The following is a 20,506-nucleotide window of genomic DNA, read 5'->3' on the forward strand; positions in this document are numbered from 1 at the left end:
CTGAATCTAAAGATAGACACAGATGAAGCTGATGAGTAGGAACAATGTGGATTTATATGAAGAGCTGTAATGTAAATTACATTGATATTGACAGAAGATGTCTGTACTATTTCTGCTTTGAAATGGAGCTTGTGCTTACGACACAGGATATTTAGAACCCACAGAAGCTAACAATAGAAAAAGCTTGCAGGAGTTCTTTGGAAATATCAACATTTCCGTGGCGTCTGTCACATTTGGAAATATCAGCAGATGCGTCATAACTCTGAGCTTTCAGAAAATTATTTTTATTTATGGCAGATGGTGGAAGGAGTGAGAGGATGAAGGGAGAGTCACTTCTTCAGGAAAAGAGAAAGGGTTCATGAGGCAAAAGTATTGTTATAGAGGTGCACAGGCAGAACTATGGAAGTGTTTGGATAAGGAGCACTGGAAAGACTTCAGCCCGCTGTTTGTCATCCTGGACCTCATCAGCTGTCTGTCTGTTTGTCAGTCAAAGTCACACTACAGGACATGACTTCTTTTCAGACATACACTGTCACAGATGATTCTCGTTATGTCTGACATCCTGTCGGAGCCATTACTGTCCCCTTTGGCAGCGGCAAGCCCACGTTGACCAACGTACACACTGACAGAATGAGAAATAATGGATATCAAAACTGTCAAACAAGCAAAACGTTAAATTCTATTTTAAAAATGTTCAATTTATAATTGTCTTCAGGTTACAGTTACTTCACACTGAAAAGAGAGAATTGGTGGTTTAGTGGTAACTCCTCATTGTCTTTTCTTGCATTGTGGTCCTAGTGTGTGCGTGCGTGTGTGTGTGTATGTAGTACGTTACAATGTCCACAATGGTGGGTAAAACACCCCTGTGCTGCTTACTCTAACTACTGTAACCACTTACCAAAGCTAACCAAAATCCACACTAACCCCTGTTGGACCCCAATGGACCACTCACCTTGAACCCTTGTGCTGTGGCCCTATCCCTCCCTGACTGGAATTGTATATTTATGCCCGAACCCGACTCGACCCAAAGGGCTTAAGTCTGGTCAATTTCTCTCAGCTTTGTGACATTCAAGCCAGGCCAAGTTTAAAGAAATACATAACTCATAACCAAGAGTATGAGGACTATAATATAAATGATTTATGAGGTAAACTGTGTAAGTTCTGTGAAGGTTATTTACCCCTTGGGTCAGTTTGGGTTCTGACAAAAAATATTTGGTATCAGGTTAGGCGCAGCTAAAGCATAAAACTTTATATCCCCACAAAACCACTTAATGCTTTGACATCCCGGCAGGGCATTCCGAGGCATTGCTGAGAAAAAGAGGCGGAAAAGAGAGCAGGAGGCAGCCACCATGATGGAGAGGTACCGTGTCCTGGCTGTCCTGTCCTGTCCTGTGTGGTGCAAGACTGTCCCTGTCAGAGTTCCTCTGTTACACAGCAAAGAAACACATCACATCAGAGAATCTTAAAATCTCTGTGTTCTTAATGGACCATTTGGCCGATTTGTCACCTTGACTCCAGGTGTCTGTGTGTGATGTATATTTTCAATCAGTGACTGAAGCCTTTATGTATCTAAATGCAGATAGAATCTTCTACTCTGTCGTCTTTGCTTGATTTATGTTATATGAGCTACTGTCAATTAATCTAATGAATCACTAATCTTGCAGTGACTGATACTCCTTCATGGTGTAGGTGGGCTTTTATTTTGAAACAACGGCAGGAAATATTACATTTCTATGATGGTAATTAAATCCTGCTCATGATCTATCTCTATTGCTATTTACTGTATTTGTTCATGCCAGCCAGTTATGGCTTTTAGTTGAGTATTTACTGCATTATTCAACAAACCTTATTGTACCTATACTAGCTGGGACGATATTTTGTTGTTGTTGATTTGATTAGATACACGATACAGGATTTACCATTTGATTCAAGTGCAATTACACATTCAAGGACAACTATAATCATAAAAATAATCAAATAAGGGTAAAATCGACATTAACATCTCAAAATAAAACAGTGAAAGAGAAAAAGCTCTTTCACTTTCAAATACAGTTGCCAGTTACTACTTTATATGCAACGTGATCCATTTCAGGGTAAACAAAATAACTGGGCTGAATACTTGAACAAACAGCTCGCAAAAATATTCAATATGCAGCCCACAGTGTGTCCATATTTCTAACGTAGTCTGTCACAACAGTAATGCTGTGATATGGCCTGTCTGGCTCCCCTTTCATTACAGCCTGTTAAAGGACTTCGGCAGCGTAAGCTCCCATGTATCATTCAGTTTGCTGGCTTAGCTCGCCATCTCCCAGTTCTCCCTCATAGTGTGCGCTGATATTGTGGATATACCTTAGCTCTGAATAGTGGCCTGCTGCTCTCAAGCTTTCCATTGCACCTTGTCTTGTTTTTCTATAGAGATTCAGTATGAATACACTAGAACTGTTTTCTTGATGGAACTCATTATTTTGACTCCAACACTGTAAGTAACCATTAAAGCCATTTACTTTTAACTGGAGGAAATGGCCGTATGGCAAATCATTGAGTGTTTTTTAGTCATGTGGCAGTTTTTTTCATAGTAGTTTTTGTCATGTCTTCGTGGTAGTGGTGGAGGAAAGTGCTCATGTAAGCGGTTGTACAAGTCATTATTTTATGCACAGCTTACAGTCTTCATCTTGCCCCAAAATTTCTCAACATTTTACTGGACAGCTGAAATACTGCCCCAACCAGGACTTCACTAAAGGTGGAGCGTTTTCTGTTTCTGTATACATCATCATGTCCCAGTGCTTCCATCTTAGAAGGAGTGTAGGACCCAGACGCCTTCTGTTTTGTTATCATATAGCTCTTTTACATCAAAAATCGCAAGTATTTACAGGTTTTCTTAATGTGGGTAGAGCCGCTAAAATAAGGCAAGTAACTATTTCCCCTTCACCAGGACTTTGCCTTTCTGTTTGTTCACCTGGTGTTGCCACTGAAAAAATGGCTGTTGGACATTGGTCCCAAGATGTGAATAAAACAATGAATGCCACAACCTGGTTCATAGCTGGAACAATTAGGCAAAGCCACACATTAGCTTAACTTAGAAATAAGTTTGTTGAAAGAAATGAACAGGAAATGTTTATATGGAAGTACAACCAAAACCAAATATTGTGGAAGCCGTTGGGGATGGGGGGGAGGCAGACTGAGATGAAACACCCTGATGACCTGGCTCCTCCCATTAGGCTCTGAAGGGAGAGGCCTGCTTTGAGAGGGTCGTCACAATGAATACACAAACATTCATGCCTATCTGCTCGCCAACACCTGGGTGTTCAAAGTGCGTCACAAAGCTGTGCCGGACAATGTTCAGTGTAAGTGTCAAGACAAAATAAAGAAGAAGAAGAAATTAGCTGGCGCACTCGGGTGTTGTGTTTCTATCACTGCTTATTGGATGTGTTTGACCCGGGAGTGAATGCCGATTGTTTCCACTCCCATTACAGTCAAAAGCCAGATGTTAGTGGGTGTTGGTGGGATTTGTGACCATGAGAAAAGGGCATAGTGACAAAATCGACCCATTGCTCCATCCTTGCAACACAAACAATGTAGACCAATAATCAGCAGACTCTAAATAATGGGATAGATTTCCCATTTGCTCAACCAACTGACGACACCAGGCCATTTCCATGACAACCGAGCAGACATTAGATGTAAAAAACTTAAGATGTTAAAACTATTAAGCAAATGACTGTACATTTTAACACAACATCTGGCTTTACATGTGACCACAAGAGTCAGGATGAAGAACGTATAATAACTGTCTGTCCATCAATGACAAAACAATGTTAGAAGAAAAAAGTACAGAATGCCTGTCAATGTCATTAAATAATAAACTGTTGAATAATACAGAAATAACTTAGTCATACATCATCAACTCATAATTGATTAATTATTTATAAATTTAGCATCAAAAGCAGGTGAACTTAGCTCATGCTCGGTGGCAAATTTCCTGTCACTTCTACTGTTATCGCCAAACACATAGTGAATCACTCTTGACCCATTGTTTGCTTTTTTCTTGATGATTCAGCAATTTGAAAGATTGACTCTTGACACCTACACAAACAACTCCTCATGATTTCTGATTGTGCAACCTATTGATAGCCAATTACACACAAAGCAAAACACTAAGTCCCTCAACTGCTGCTATCGGGCCATCAACAACTTGTAACAGCTTATGTGTTTGTGTGTGGTGAATCCTGGAGGCTGTGGGTGGCAGGTTTAATCAGTGTTCCTCACTCCAAACTGACGTGTAAAAGCAGTGTCTCTCAATACAGGGCCGTAGCTCACTGCACTGTGACTTACTCTCAAAGTCAACAAATCAATATTTGGCAGAAGGCCGCACATACACCAACAAATTTGACACGCCATATGTTTTTTGAGCGTGTGTAGAACGCTGTGTCAGGATGCAATATTATTAACAGAAAGATAGATCTCAGTTCCACAAATCTTATTTTGCATGTTTGAATAAGAAAGCCATTTTATTATTTGAAGAGCTTTTCAAAAAAGGTCATAGCCCAATCTAGAGAGTGGAGTGGGATTTTTGCAGAATTGCAGTAACACGTATTCTTGCCACACACACACATTGACATGAATATGACTCTGTTGTCTTGGTGCATGGGGGTTTTTCAAAGCTGTTGCCACTCAGTATGAAAATATAAGGCTGGCTTCCTGATGGATCCCCCTCTCTGAGTCATCCGACTATTTCAGGCTCTGCCTTCACGACTCCTGCAATCTTCCCTGACACGTCAACCGTGTTTCTAAGAAAGCCTCTAGACTGAACCCTGGATACAAAATAGCTTCAGACAAACAATATGCACGTGGGAGGCTGTGTGCTTTGCATTTCCTCTGACATTTAGATGAACATTGCTGCATCTCGAGTTACTTTAATATGTTAGCTTAATAATGTTGTTTATGTGAACATATTGAAAAGATTTAGTTCATTATTGATTAGTCCTATTACTCTGATTCTATATCAATTTCCCTATTGATTCTTCATTGATTTAATGGATAATTGATGACCTTTCAAAGAGTTTGACAGTTTTGCCGTGTTCACCCATTCAAGTAGATAAGTTAATATATCACTTTCTCAGCTTTCAGCGGTAATTCAGGGCTTAGCATCTTGCCCAAGGACACTTCAGCCTGCAGAATTTGGGAGACTGGGATCAGGCTGCAGACATTCTGATTAAGGGACAACCTGTTCTTCCTCCTGAACCACAATTAAACTGAGAGCTTCTTGCAGCACACAGTACACACAGGTACAGCTGGTGTATCACAAAATTACTGGTTCTAAAACATTTTTCACATTGTGCAGAAACAATTGAAACTGAAACATAATTTTTTGCCCAGCCTAATAAAAGTGTACTTAGACAAATGCTCAATAATAATGTGGGAATGGGAAGAAACTGATTTTTTTCATAGCCAGTGACATGACGTATTATGTCTTCAGGTCGTCCTTCTCTCTGTCTGTCTGTCCCATTCCTTTGGACATGATATCTCTAGAATGCCTTGAGGGAATTTATAAAAATTTTGATTAGTTGTCAATTGGCGTCAAGATAAACAGGTCAGGCTAATGGAGAATTTGAAGGAAAAAAACATGATGTAGTGGTGGCATACATCTGCAGTGCAGTTTTTATACTTTAAATTAATAAAAGGAAAAGGTGGCATTTCTCAAACAATGCCCTGCCGATCCACTTATGCAACTTGAAAGCTTCTCTTTTTTAGAAAATCCATCCCTGTGTCCTTTAAACTGAGTCTGTAACATAGACTTCCATTTAGATTAATAGTCTCCAAGCCCAGTCTGAGATATCCCCTCTTCACTGGGGTTATCGCCTCTGACTTGAGCGCCAGACATTCGGAAGCCATTACACAACTGTCTTCACAGGCTGATTAGTGCTCTCAGTAGTGAGTAAACTGATCTTGATGTGGACAATCTTTCAAGTGGCCTTTAATCAACTACACAAAGATGCTCCTAGCTTCACTTAAAATGTGATAAATTCAGGGATAGGTAACCAGAAAAAAGGGACTGCGAAGCCAGTTGCACTAAAAACACAACAGTCAGACAAGATTTGATGAATAATAAAAAGCTGTGTTTTAGGCCGCACGTTGTTGCACTTTTGAATCACTTACAACTGCTTCTGTATTCTGTTTTCTCTCCTTTCAATGTGTTTCTCCTTTAGAATTCTAATACGTTGACGCTTGTGTTAAGAGCATGTGCATCAGCTGATGTATGCACATAACAGAGGAAAAACAGGGGTCCGGTGTTGTGCATTCCTCATTAATGCACCACTCTGAAATTCCCATTGTGGTGGTGCGAGAGAAAGGCCAACGTTTGCTGCGGTGCTACTGTGTGTAGATTGCTCAAACAGCGTTTTTCTGTTTCTCTCGACAAGTGAATATTTGTATTTGTCTTGTCTGCATCTGAGGTCAGCTTGTTATTGTAAATTAATAGCACAAGTTATTTTTGAGTCCTCCCAGTTCAAACTGTGCTCGCCACTGATTGGCTTTGCACAAAAGAGCAGCACAACTCAGGTCAAAGTTCAACAAATTTATTTAGCTTTCTCTGCAGTAATGTGAAGAGCCATGCCAACGTCCTGTTGGCTCCCTGCAAAACTGGGTAGGATAAACTGATTTATCATTTAGCTTTCACAGACCTTCCCGATGTTACTATATCAAATAGATCATACTCATCAAACTGATGTTGCTATGTGTAGAGCAGGAGGACCTAAATGCAAGAGCCAGGTTAAGGTGAAAAATAGAAACAAAAAAGTCCTTTAATACAGACCAAGTTCAATACGTTGAAAAGCAAAGTTACCAGGAGCAAAGCATTGTCCAAAACAAAGTCCAAAACTCAACATGCAGAGAAACACTTGGAAACAAGGAAAGACTGAGAAGCACAACTGATATGGGAAACACTTATTTACACAAGGGAGGCAGGGTTAATTTAACACAGTTGAAACACAACAGGACAAGGTACAGATGATCACACAGGCGGAAAACAGGACAAAGGAATTTATTTCAAAATAAAACAGGAAAGGGAGAACTCAGAATTAACAACCAAACAGAAACACAAATCCAAAAACAAGAAAACACGGCAAATGTCCATAAACTAAAAAGTCCATAAAACCCAAAGTCCGGACCAGAGAACAGTCTTTTGATAGTTATTACTTCCAGCTACAGAATCATGACAACTGATTAAAAATATTAAATTCACTAAAATAATGTAATCATCGTTTTACAGCTGCTCTTTTTACAATACTTGCATAAGGAAAATATGCTTTTTGGGCCAATGTATGTTGCACAATTAACGTGAAAGTTGCAATACTGTAACTGAAATGTACTGTTCCTGAGGGCTTGATATGCAAAGGAGTTGTCTGTTCACTTGTTGGATAGTGGCCAAACCTCCCATCATTTTTTAATAATCCTTTGTGTTGTGCACCACCTGACATCTGTGAAGAGGATCTGGAATCGTCGTCTGCCTCTGTTTTCTATTCATCTGCCGGCTTGACACCATTCTTGATATCTCTGTGTCTGTTTCCTCTTCTCTTTCTCTTCAAATTCAAGAAATTTCCGCAAACATCTGAGGATGGTGGGCAGCCGCAGGATGAAGGTGCAGAGTAAGTCTTCACCGGATCTGTATGCATGTGCGTGCCCTGATCTAACTATGTTTTCATGCATTCATGCTCTACAGAGTGTAACAATCATCACATCGGATGGTTATCAGAACTTAATCATGCTTTATGCATCGAGCGACTGTACTGTGCATGTTAAGGAATATTGTGTTACACTATGTTCATGAAACAAACTTAATTACCTGAAATACTTGTTTGTCATTTGTTCAGTTGGCACTGGAGTTCAGACTGGTGTGGGTGTGTGTGCAGTATGTTCACACTCACATTTTGCCTTGGAATGTATCATACTGTTTGTACACATGCAACTTCAGATGCCATTTGTGTCTAATTAGTTTCTGTCCATCAGTTACTTCACAGCTTTGTCTTGAGCCACAATAAAATGTCTCTTCTTTCCCAAGCTTCACAAATAATGCTAATAATGCTACATCCTTCATGTGCTCATACATAGTAAAATAATCAAACAGGATTTTATGCCAAATTTAATTTCAATGATATCCCAGATTTAAATACTAAATATTTTTGGCTTTCAGGTTCTGGTTTATGGGATCATAAATGAAATGTCTTTTTATTCATTTTATTTTGTTTTCAAACATTATTAACAGTATTAACCATGTCAATTTTAATGTCAATTTTATTCATAAAGAACATTTAAAACAACGTGTTTGACCAAAGTAAAAGCTATAACAAAATAATCAGGTCATTTATCTAACTGCGACATTTGTATCAGTTAAGTGGCAGTGCTCTTCACAATCACTGGACCTGCAGGACAGAACACTTGATTTCTGGGGTCAATTATGCTTCTGGATTGTGTGTGTGTGCATGTGTATGAGTGACTCTCTCCCCCGCCTAACTCCATCAGCCTACGCAGATCGCCGAGCCAAGAGCTTCAGCCGCTCATGGAGTGACCCCACCCCTGTCAAGCCTGACTCACTGCATGACTCCAGAGACAGTGAGTTGACATCCTCTCAATCACGTGCAGACATGAATAAAAAAACACACATACACTGATTCGACGTGCACACTTCTTTTCTGCAGACACACAAACACATGTCATTATTCAAAAATACACATGGAATTATTCACATACACTGGAAGAAAATGCAACTATGTGATGTTTACACACTCAGACACACAACAAATGAGTGCAACAAACACGCATACAACGATATACACAGGCACAGGCTCTTATTGTAGTGACTGTGTGACTTGTATCTGTGTGTGTATCTGTTTACAGAGTGTGTGGCCTTTATCACCATGCAGCCTGTTTGTGTTCTCCTAATCTCTGTACTTGTACATGGCTGTTGCCGTTCATCCACACAGCTGTCCACAGTCCTGTTGTACATCCGCCTGGTGCATTGTGTTGTAGCTGTCTGCATCTGGCTGAGTGCATAAGGAGAGTGTTATTGTGTCGGTTTGTGTCGTCTGCCGTCTGATTGTAAATGCTCTGTTCCTCCCCCCACTGTTGCCGGAAAAAATGAAATAACAGGTGCAGTGCTTTTAAATGGAGCACCCTTTTTAATTTCATTTGTGTGTTATCTTTTCATCTCGCCCTTTGTTCCTGTGTGCATGAGCTAGGTGGTGATCTCCAGACCTCCTCAGGGACATTAGATGAAGGGCTGGATGAGGATGCCGAGTGGGAGGAGGAGAGGGAGATGGAGAGAGCAGCCTGTGACGGCGAGGACTTTATCCCACCGAAAATCATGGTGAGGATCGAGGCAGTCACATTTCAAGCTGATTGAGTCACCTTGAACACCATTCTTTGTATAATGGTTCTCCGATTGTAACGCTGCACATGATGATCAGCAGCCTCTTACCATATTTATCTACAAAACATTGAAAAAATGTCACTTTTTAAATCAGATTCACAGCAATATTTGTGAAGTTTGTCACATTTACCATTTTTTATGGAAGAATATAGTGATATTAATGTTTTAAATCTTTATACTACATTTTAAGTGTTGAATCCAAATGTGAGGTCCAAATGTTAAATGTTTAATATAAATGTTTAATATAAATCTTAATGTTAGAAAAATTTATCTAAATGTCAAACCTTAGTGTTAAATCAAAATGGTAAATTTAAATGTTAGATGTTCACAAATATTGCTGTAAATTTGAGTTTAATAAAGTGTCATTTAAAATACACACCACTTTTTAGGGCCAAATATGGTGAAAAGTTGCTGTTGTTTTCAGCATGCCCCATATCCATAAAGTTCATAACACCTATGCAGTAAGACGTTTTTTTAAGCTTATTTCCTGTTTTCCACAGCTGATATCGTCCAAGGTCCCAAAGGCTGAATATGTTCCGAACATCATCCGCAGGGATGACCCCTCCATCATCCCCATTCTTTATGTGAGTAGCAGCAATCGACAGCTTTACACCAACATTGTGGCTTTATTACATTATGTGCTCTTGGCTATGTATTTCTTTGTGTACATTCACTAAATGCAGATAAACGCAAAGTTGTTAGATAGATGAAAAATAAAGATACAACATTGACTTCTCACATTCTATCACTATCCTCAGGAGTCTCTGCACAGAAAGGGCGTCAGCCTTACAGCCCTATTCTGTATGGGGTGGCATGTATTATGTTGTATGATTGCCGGTCAGGTAGTGCAGCCTCAAAAATACATTGTCTAAGTCATGCTTGTGTTTTTCTGCATTTTGCTGGAAGAAAATCATTAGGCCACAAATCATCCCCAAGCTTAAAAAAATGTATTTTGCCATATTTCCCAACTCTCATTAAATTCAGCTCGTCAGTACAACTGAGGCTGATGAGAATTTGATTACTTTAAGAGGTATTCTGTCATAAATTCTGTGAACATATTGATTTGTTAGTGGCACAAGATGAAGTCAGATAATCACCAATGTTATTCAAATTCACTAATGTCTTTACCAAATTTTTTGGCAATTCCTTATAGCTGGTGGCCTATTTAAATCTGGACCAACACGTTAAGGGCGACACACTGGCATCATCTTGAGAAACCTACTGGTGGGTTGATGTGTGTCAGCTTGATAGGATACAGCACATTTTGATTTATATTTATTAACATTTCAATGTCAAGAAAATAACACTGCCAGAAAAATGACGATAGTAAGTTGATCAAAGTTCAGGCCAGTTTGACAATCATAAGTCAAACCAGCAACAGCCTAGTAAGTGATGGCTTCATTCAGGCAAGTTTGACCTTCAGTCCACTTGTAACTATGTTTCTCCCAAATAATATATAGACTCATAGTCTGTAGGGAGGATAACTAATCATAGTCATCATGGTGATAAACCCAAAGTATAGAAAAACATTGTCAGGGTGGGCAATTTTAGCGGAACATTTGCACACAAGGTGGTGAATACTGTCATCAAATATGCCAATTCCAAGCAAATATAAAAAGACATTATCATTAAATGACAACCGTCGACTGTTCAATATGGAGTATTGATTGAATTGGTGTGGAATTTTAGGGTATGTCTAAAAATCCTGTCCTGTCCTGTTACCATGTGGGTCTGAACTAAACGTTGGGAACTACAGTCATACGGCATCGAGAATACATTTTATTTAATTATGAATTCTGTTTCTATTTCCCAGGACCACGAACATGCCTCATTTGACGACATCCTCGGTGAGTGTGACATGTTGTTTTTTTTAGGGCTGTCAAGCCATTACAATTTTTAATCAGATGAATCACAGGGTAGCTGTGATTAATCAGGATTAATGACCATTTGTAAATGCCAGATTTTTTTTTTAATAAAACTCAAAGATAACCTTTATCCTAAACAATTGGGTGATCTTAGCCTTTGCTCTTCTACTTTTTTTAGCAAATAAAGGGTGGTTGAATAAAACTTTTTTTCTTTTCTTTTTTAAATCATACAAACAAGCAAACCTTTACACAATTAAATGTGAATGTGAAGTCTGAATCTTGGCCCATCTGTAGAAGTAGTGTTGAGCCAGTTCACACTTAAAAATAACGAGTTCCAAGTTCAGTTCATGCAGATAATAATGAGCTAGTTCACGTTCATACTAACTTTTTTTTACTGAGATGATTTAGGTGACAAACATACGGTCATATGTTTGGTTATGAATTGATGGTGTCGGATCGTGTCTGCGTGTCGCTCCACTCATTCTGAGTCCTCACTGTGACGTCACATCTCGTGATGTACTGAGCACAACATGTTGACGAGTCACTTTCATGATGTTTGATGCAGCCTCACAAACTTTGGAGAGAATCATACAAACACCTAGTGACTTCATGTACTGATCAGGTCCTGATAGCTAGTGATGAGGGTTTATTAGTTCAAGTGAGAGCAGAGTGGAGGAGGACACAGAAACTCCAGCTCGGTACAAACCACCTGCAGCTTCTGCTCCTTCTGCTCTGATCATGACGCAGCGGCGCTGATCACTGAGCAGCTGAGACCAGAGAAACTGAAAGTCGCTTAATTTTGAACAAGCTCTGCTCATTAACGCATTAATTTTGACAGCCCCAGTTTTTTTTAGCTCTCAAGTGAAAATTACTCTCCCAGTGTAAATGTGGAAAAGATGAGGGTGGGATATGTTTGAGCTTGTTGGAGTGCAGAAATGACTCATGGTTTTTTGACACTGAGTGTGTGTGTTAGTGTGTGTGTGTGTGAGAGCGAGAGACTCAAGGGACAGCTATTTTATGTATCTCACCATAATCGCTGAGTGTGAAAAGTGACACCTCTGTTTCTCCCCCTCCCTTCCCCTGACTGTGTGTCTCCAGAGGAGATAGAGAAGAAGCTGAGTGCTTACAGGAAAGGCTGCAAAATCTGGAACATGCTCATTTTCTGCCAGGTGAGTGACAGCAGAGGCAGGCTTTCAAACTATTGTGACATTATTGGGTCATGGTTTCCTTTTAGTTAGAACTTAACTAGTTATAATGGATTGAAGGCATTATTTTTCTGTGTCAACAACAATAATTGAGCATAATTGAACTTCTATTGTATATGTTGTGACAAATTCAGTTTGATTCAGATTTTAATAAAACTTTGGACCAAACACAAAACTTAGTTTCTTTGGCTGTTGTAAGACCAGAATTCTGGAAAATATCCAGACAATTGGGTCCGGACCTTCTCTGCAGTTTAACTTAACTCAGCAGTAGATTCTCTGGTCAGAGTTTTCACGCGAGGGGATGGTGCTGCATGCAGGTGACAGGACATAATGTATTTTTTATTCTGCTGTATATATCACATGTTATATCACTATAATTTCACAACTGTGCAAGATGCAGCCACAAAACTAATCAAGTGCATAGTTGAGATTAAAATAATGGCCGAAGATGGGTATGGTCCAATCAGTATTCCTGTAATAATTTAGCCCTAAATACTCATGAGTCAAATGTCACTGCTCGTGGGCTTATTTGCAGTCCTGTTGAATATTGTTACCCATCTTTTGCTGTCTTTGATAGATACATTTGGCATAATCAATATCAAATATCACATTAAGGCTATTCTTCTACGCATGGAATAATGGACCCAGGACTTCAATGTTGTTTATCTGGTAGAATATGGATCTCATTGTTGAACTAGAATTTTACAGATTAAAGACTGTTACACTTACCTGAATCCGTAGTAACACTAAATCCTTTCCACAGGGAGGTCCAGGACATTTGTATCTGCTGAAGAATAAAGTGGCCACTTTTGCCAAGGTGGAGAAGGAAGAAGACATGATCCAGTAAGACTTTATTCTTGTTCTGAAGGTGTGACCAATAATCTGTAAGTAAAGGGTTGGAGACATCACCTCAAAACACAGGAAACGTTTGAATAAAAAAAGTGGCCTGTGTTCTTGGTAATTGCATCACAATGACTAATGCTCTATTCACACCTGCCACTAAAAGGCATTTTGGGCATTTGGGTGACGTATTGCGACTCACTAAGCCAAACCACCTCTGGGGTTGTTTACTACATAGACCACAAGTGTAAATTAAATTGTGTGGTTGATACACAGACAACAACTATGTGGCTGGAAATGTTTAATAACTCATCAGTCCTCCAAACCAGTGAGGTTGCAGCAGCTAGGGACCTAGCAGCCAATAGCCAGTAAACATAGGAAGCCGTCTCCTCAGTCCTCAGATTACTCAAGACATCTGTGGATGGAAATAAACACAGTAACACAGAGTCACTGATGGCTTCCATCTTCTTCTACTCTTCTTCTCTGTTCATTTTGTTCTGATACTGAACAGACAAATTTGGAAACACAAATTATTACATGTACAGCTAATCATGTTAAAATCAAATATGATATGAGAAACATTAAAACCAAAGACTTCCTGTTTCTATTCCTGTCAGCAACTCTTCATTAGAACCTTCAGCAATGTAAAATCCTCCTCCAGCGAAGATGACATTTTTAAACGTGTTCCCCTTGTGCCTTTTTATGATAAAAGACTTATTTTGAGCAAAATAATCGGTCAGCATGGCTGAGTTGTCTTGTGTAAATACTCCAGTGAACAAATGCCGGTCCTAAAAAAATGGATTGATGTTTTGTGATGTCACAAACCTAAGAAACCAATCCTCCCAGCTTGTGGGTGGAGCTCAGTAGCTGGGAAAGGCTCCGTGTCAGCAGATGGAGCTGTTAGACTCATAGCTAAATTGGCCTATTCATGGATTCCAGATTTCTTTATAGTAAACCTTTTAAATGTGTAGTTTTGAGTTTGAGTGTGTTCACACTACTTGAGAGGGACAATTAAAGGAAATAAAGCAATACGTTTATGTAATAAAACGACCCTTTCACAAACAATTCAATGAATTACATCAACGTGATCACAGTTGGCACAAAAGCATTTAGTGAAAATCCTTCACTTTTTTTTCACTTCCTCTGATTCTCCTACCTATTTGTTGTTGATCCTCTAACATCTCGCCTCTTCCATGTGACCAGGTTCTGGCGTCGGCTCAGCAGGCTGATGAGTAAACTGAACCCGGAGCCCAATCTCATCCATATCATGGGCTGCTATGTGCTGGGGAGCGCTAATGGAGAAAAGGTACAGTTGTTTTTGTATTCTGACTCGTAACGAGCCTCCAGAGTAAATCAGACTCCCGCACTCTGCCGGTCTGTGTAAAGGTTTACTTAAAGTTTCTGATTGCATATGCAGCACGCTTACTAATGATTACATGCACACTCACAGCCACATGCTTCTGTGCAGATAAATCATTCAGACAATCTGTTGGCTTTGTCTCCTGATATCGCAGAACACTACAGAGTCGAATGAGGTCATCACAAGAGCACTTTTTGAATTGGTTTGCTAAAATACTGAAAGGACAAGCAGTTTTTGTGCAATGACGTATGGAAAGGTTGTTTTTTTCATAATCTTGGGAGCAAGATTTCTAACCTTACCAGCACTTTCTGCAGCTGTCACCCTGCTGTCAGGCTGTCACACAGCACAGGCAGGGGGGAGGACAGTGAAGAAGAGGGCACGCACACACACATGCACACAGCACCTACGAATTGCAGGAAAATAGACTCCTTGACACCCACTCAATTAAACCACACACACACATGCACACACTCACTCATTGCAATTACACTATACACACCCACACACCTCCCTCCTCCAGTGCTCCTGCCACGACCTCTCCAACTCAACAGACCTATAAAGACTTGCTATATGCAGACACACACATACAGAACATGTCCATGGACATGCAAACACACTCAAATATTCATACGTTCTCATGCTGCCCTATCTAGGACCACTGCACCAACCCGGCTTCTTATGGCTGTTTACTGCAATACCTCACTCTCCTCTTCACTTTGGTGGTAAAACTCCATGTCGTTCCCGACAGCCTCTTACAAATCTGGATAAAATGATAGTCCTAGAATATCAGAGATAGGTGCAGGGTTAAGAACAATTAAAGCTTGAATATAATATTTATTGAAATATTGAATGCTTGTGTTACAGGGAAAAAATAACTAAACCATCAATTACCACAATATACCATCACTGAAACTAGCAGGCCCTGCAATACAATGTGTAGTGTATGAAACATTTAGCAAAAACAAATAAAACAAAACTACAAATATGCTTGGTTATTGGTGGGTGAGATGTTGAAGCACTGCAACTCTGAATTGAAAAATATGCAAATAGATAAAAGCAAACATGAGGAGTGCAGATAATTATAATACAGAAATCAACACACTGACCAATTTGACAATACTCTGGCCGTGTAAAAATGGTTCTGCAAATACAAAAAACACACACAATTTAAGAAATTCTGCATGTTGTGCAGAAAAATACATTTAGTCACAACATGAAAAACAGCAACTTCCCCAATGACCTTTGCAGGAACTCAGGGGTCAAATTAGGTACTGGGATAATATTGTTACCCCTCAAAGGGACACTAATATTCTGATATTTACCTGATAAAGACAATAGTCTGAATAAAACACCAGCATGTAAGCAGTATTTTATGATTAATTTACCCTGAATCAGGTCATATGCAGAATAAGAGATAATCAAATTAAGACATCGTTTTATAAGGTGCTGTTGGCAACAATAGGCAGTTAACAACTGTTATATGTGTACATGCCCTGTGTGTAAACATGATGGAAAAATAAAAGGAGTTGCAAAATTTTTAAGAAATCATCCAAAATGATGAACAATACATAAATCAACCTATTTGAAGTTGGGTTTTTAGAAGTGGTGAAATATTTTGGACATAATGACTTGAGTCATATAACCTGTCCCAATGACCCCTTAGCACTACCACTTGGCCCGAACCCTTCATTTTGCATGTGACCATGAAGGTGTAGTGTTGTCCCTTTTCTCATGTGATGTAGGGGTAGGGGCCATCTAACCCTTCAAACATCACTTCAACTGGAGTTTTTTCAGAACCTCTGAAAGGGATAGACAGAAATTTACGAATGCTTCACGAACGGACGATGTGAAATAACATGCTAACCGCTGTGGGTAAACAAATGTGAATATGAAATCTTGCAAAATAACCATGAAATATTTTGTAAAATCCAGCAGAATATCTTATTTTTAATCCAGTAGCAAATTAAAATGTCATGAATCACTGTGAAAAGCATTTCGAGAAAAGTGAGTGAGAGAGTAACGAGTAACAAACCTTACTCACATGTTCCGCATATGAAGTTTGAAAAAAACTTTCCTGCTCTTGTAAAACGTTTGCAGCCCCTAGATAAGTTTCTATGGACAGGACCGATTTAAACATGCTGACTGCATCATTCAAATGCTCCCGTTTGTCCTGCAGTTATCAGATTCATCAGTATTATAATTGGTTGATAACGGTTGTTGATATAATAATGTTTGTTGATATAGATTGTCACTGTTAAACGTTGGTTGGCTGCTGATGACATAGCAAGTGTGGTCACATATTATGGAAGAAGATTTTCTTGCCCTCTCCCTTGTGGCTCTGTTTTGAGGGGACACTCCCAGTGATGGTAACTTCATATCTAGGGGTAGGACATAGGGAAAGGAATTGGGACAGGGCCATAATTACACTTTGCTCTCTAACATGTAAACAGGAATATAAATGGAATATTCTATTAGCAACTCATATAATCATAATCGTTGAATAATTGTGAGCTTCCAGCCACTGTCTGACGTCAGAAGTTATCGAGAAAAACAGATGGCTGCAGTTGTAAACATGTTAACATGTTGTTAATTGTTTGCTTTATGTTTATTTGGAGAAGGAGAGGTCTTCTTATTGCTACACACAGATACAATGTTTTCATCTGCTGTTATTTCTGTTCCCTGCAGTGGAAGCTTGAGTGACAGATAAGTCACGAGATTCATGAAAATAGAATGTTTTTATCATCCAGTGAGACGACCTGACCGCAGCACATCTCTGTCTCAGGGATACATAGAATATTATATTATGACTCATATTCTACCATTTGCATTAAGCAACTTGTGAAAATAGATGTTTCACAAATTGTAGGCCAATGATTGTAACAGATGGATTATAAATGCAGCAAGGATTAGGCCCCCGAATTGAGACACAGCTCCCACAACCTCACTCTCTGTTAAGTCATTTCATCTAGAAAATAACATAATCTTTGTCACTTGTGTTTTTAAAAATGACAACCAAAAAGAAGCATTTAAATGGATTAGCAAATTAAACTGCACATATTGTTCAGGTCTTGATAGCATTGTTTAAGCCAGTTCACATTTCTATAATCACTTTATGTGGGGTCCTCCTCCTCAGGGCTCCCAGATTGGCCCTGAGGCTGAAGAAAACGCTTTGCCACATGGCTGCTTCTTATTACAGTTATTACAGTACGAGGGGAACATGGCACAGGAAAAAGCAATTGGTTTATTGAAAATAAAGTTTGATGAAGAAATCACAAGCCTCAACAACCCTTCATTAATCTTCACTATGCTTTTATTTGTTAATGGTACTTACAACCAGCTGTTAGAATTAATCTGAAGGTGATATATGAAGCTTTCAGGATGGAGCGAGAAACACATTTACAACACTCATTGTTTGCTTGTGGGAGCAGAATGAAACAGCTCTGCACTGTAGAGCTGTAGTGTGCTGTGGGAAATGAAGGATCAGGGGACAATGCCGGCAGGCTGCTATTAACAGAGCACAAAAATAACCAGCTGTGTGTGTGATAAAAATACCCTTTTCTCAGGTATTCCATGATCACAAAACTACACTTTTGCAAACTGATGATAACACGACCTTTAAACAAGCTTATCAGAAAAAACTTACACCCTGACTATCAAATGAAGTCTGGTTTCCAGTTGACCCACAAAAAATCTTAGTTAAATAGTTCAATTTATATGAGTATCACAAAATAACCACTGGAAGAAATAAAGAAAAGTGGGTTAGCTGTAAATATTGCTCTTAACACCACAACTGGGCAAACCTGTTTAAATATATTTATGAATAGGTATAACGTATAGTATAGTATGTAAGTATAGTATGAAAAATCTAAATTTATTATGAGGCCCATAGCATTAAATAAAATGATGCAAAATTGAAATAAAGTACATTTAAAGGTAAATTAAGATTTTGTTGGCCACTTGCTGGTTTAAAGTCCATGAAAATTCCTTTTATTAATTATTAATACAATTATTTATGGGGTCTTAAAACACCTTTTACCATTTGAGTTTCAGAAGTTAACATACTTGAAATAATTAAAATAGCCCATGAGTAAGAGTTCATCTTGCATTGTACAAAGAGTGTTTCGTTTCAACCTTACATCAAATGAATTATTTAATTAGTCTTCACATGAAATTCTGACGTCATATTATTTATCACTGTATCAAGCACAGAAAACCGTTAGCTGTGTGTGCGTGTGCGTGTGTGTGTGTTTGTGTGTTTGTGTGTGTGTATGAGAGTGTCAAACACACACAAAGACATATACTATGCAACACAAAGACACACAGATTTTTGCCCTGGGCCTTTATGTTCTAGATACACATAACTCCTAGTGGTTGCACTGTGTCACTGTGACATTTGGCATCTTCTCCACAGTGGTTCAGTACAAGTAGCACGAGGAGGGATATGGACAGGGAAGGGCTTACTCGCTGCATTTAACAATGTTTCCCCCTGCTGCTGTCTGTGTGCTCTCCTGCAAGCTCAGCTGGTAAGCCACTATTAATAGACCGACTGATCCACCTTCAGATGATGCTTCACTCTTCCGATCCAGCATCCCTCCTCACTGCTCCTGCTGTCAGCCGCTGTAGACTGCAGCAACTTTAAAAATTCAGTGTAAGACTTTGCAGCTGTCAAGTATGTGAGGGCAGGATGGTTTTTTTCTTTTCTTTACTTGCTTACTCCGCCTTCTTGACTTTAGTGTTCTTATTACTTCTAGTCTTCATCGATATAAGCATTTTGGTGACTGTATTTTGTTCGCAGATATTTAATGAACCAAACTATTTCAGTTTCAGAGATATAGACCAAGATAATGTCATGATCCAAGATTTTGAACTATGGCAAATAACATCATTCATTACATTTAGTTTTATTTAAAGAAGCAGACCTTTAAAATGTTAGTGTCAATGTGTAAAATGACAGAACATTATGACGCCTACCAGATACTGAACATACATTATATTGTTATTATGTCTTTTTTCATGAATTAAGTCTTCAATCATGCAGGAAATGACACCATGGCTGCAATACAGGTAGTTAGACAACATAATAGACTTAGAACTGACTTACTTTAGGTAAGTTTATCTTAATTATACAAAATATGACTATATTATTATCGATTATAAAAGATTTAGTATTTTTTGTATGAAAACATTCATTTTTAATCAACCAAACCAAGCATTTTGTATTATGAACATATGACACTTGTACCAAACCAAACTGCTTTAAAATCAATTTTTTATTCTATTCTATCACTGTAAAGCCACAGGGACATGTTGAGGTGGAGCTGGCTCCAACACACCTAGTCTCTTGCAGGTTGTGTCACCTTTCTACTGAGCTCCATTGTTAAAAACACCATAAGGTCAACATTCACTACTGTCATGATGACTGAATGGCGAGTTTACAATAAAGAAGATTCATCGACGGAAATGGACAATCCCATAAAACAGTCTGGACATAAACCACTGACTATTTTTATCATTGAACTGAGCCAGCTGTTTCTACTCTTTGTGCCAACCTTAGCTAAGCTAAACTAAGCTAACTGGCTGCTGGCTCAATAGCATACTCTGAAGTGGGTGGCATCAATCTTGGTCAGAGTAATGATAATGTAATAATACAAATCTTGTCAAGAAAGCAAATAAGCATAATTCCCAAAATGTAAAACTACCAAAACTGCATCATCGACAGCTTTGGCTCTGGGGGAGAATGTCTTGGAGCGTGGAACCAGGCCGATCCACTACCAGATGAATCGTGAACATTAAACATGAGATTCTGAACAAA

At 38.9% G+C, this 20,506-nt stretch overlaps 1 protein-coding gene across 1 annotated transcript in view; it reads left to right on the top strand.

The window, feature by feature from the left end:
* Positions 1-20,506, top strand: part of nsmfb (NMDA receptor synaptonuclear signaling and neuronal migration factor b) — a 54,988-nt gene that overhangs the window by 22,999 nt on the left and 11,483 nt on the right. Inside the window, exons 6-14 of the mRNA XM_061072394.1 lie at positions 1,292-1,360; positions 7,591-7,643; positions 8,518-8,607; positions 9,234-9,361; positions 9,925-10,008; positions 11,238-11,271; positions 12,388-12,458; positions 13,258-13,337; positions 14,538-14,640. Of these exons, the coding sequence (XP_060928377.1) occupies positions 1,292-1,360; positions 7,591-7,643; positions 8,518-8,607; positions 9,234-9,361; positions 9,925-10,008; positions 11,238-11,271; positions 12,388-12,458; positions 13,258-13,337; positions 14,538-14,640 (712 nt within the window). The remainder of the gene's footprint in view (positions 1-1,291; positions 1,361-7,590; positions 7,644-8,517; positions 8,608-9,233; positions 9,362-9,924; positions 10,009-11,237; positions 11,272-12,387; positions 12,459-13,257; positions 13,338-14,537; positions 14,641-20,506) is intronic.

Source organism: Limanda limanda, chromosome 5 (genome assembly GCF_963576545.1).
Source record: "Limanda limanda chromosome 5, fLimLim1.1, whole genome shotgun sequence".
Lineage (NCBI taxonomy): Eukaryota > Metazoa > Chordata > Actinopteri > Pleuronectiformes > Pleuronectidae > Limanda > Limanda limanda.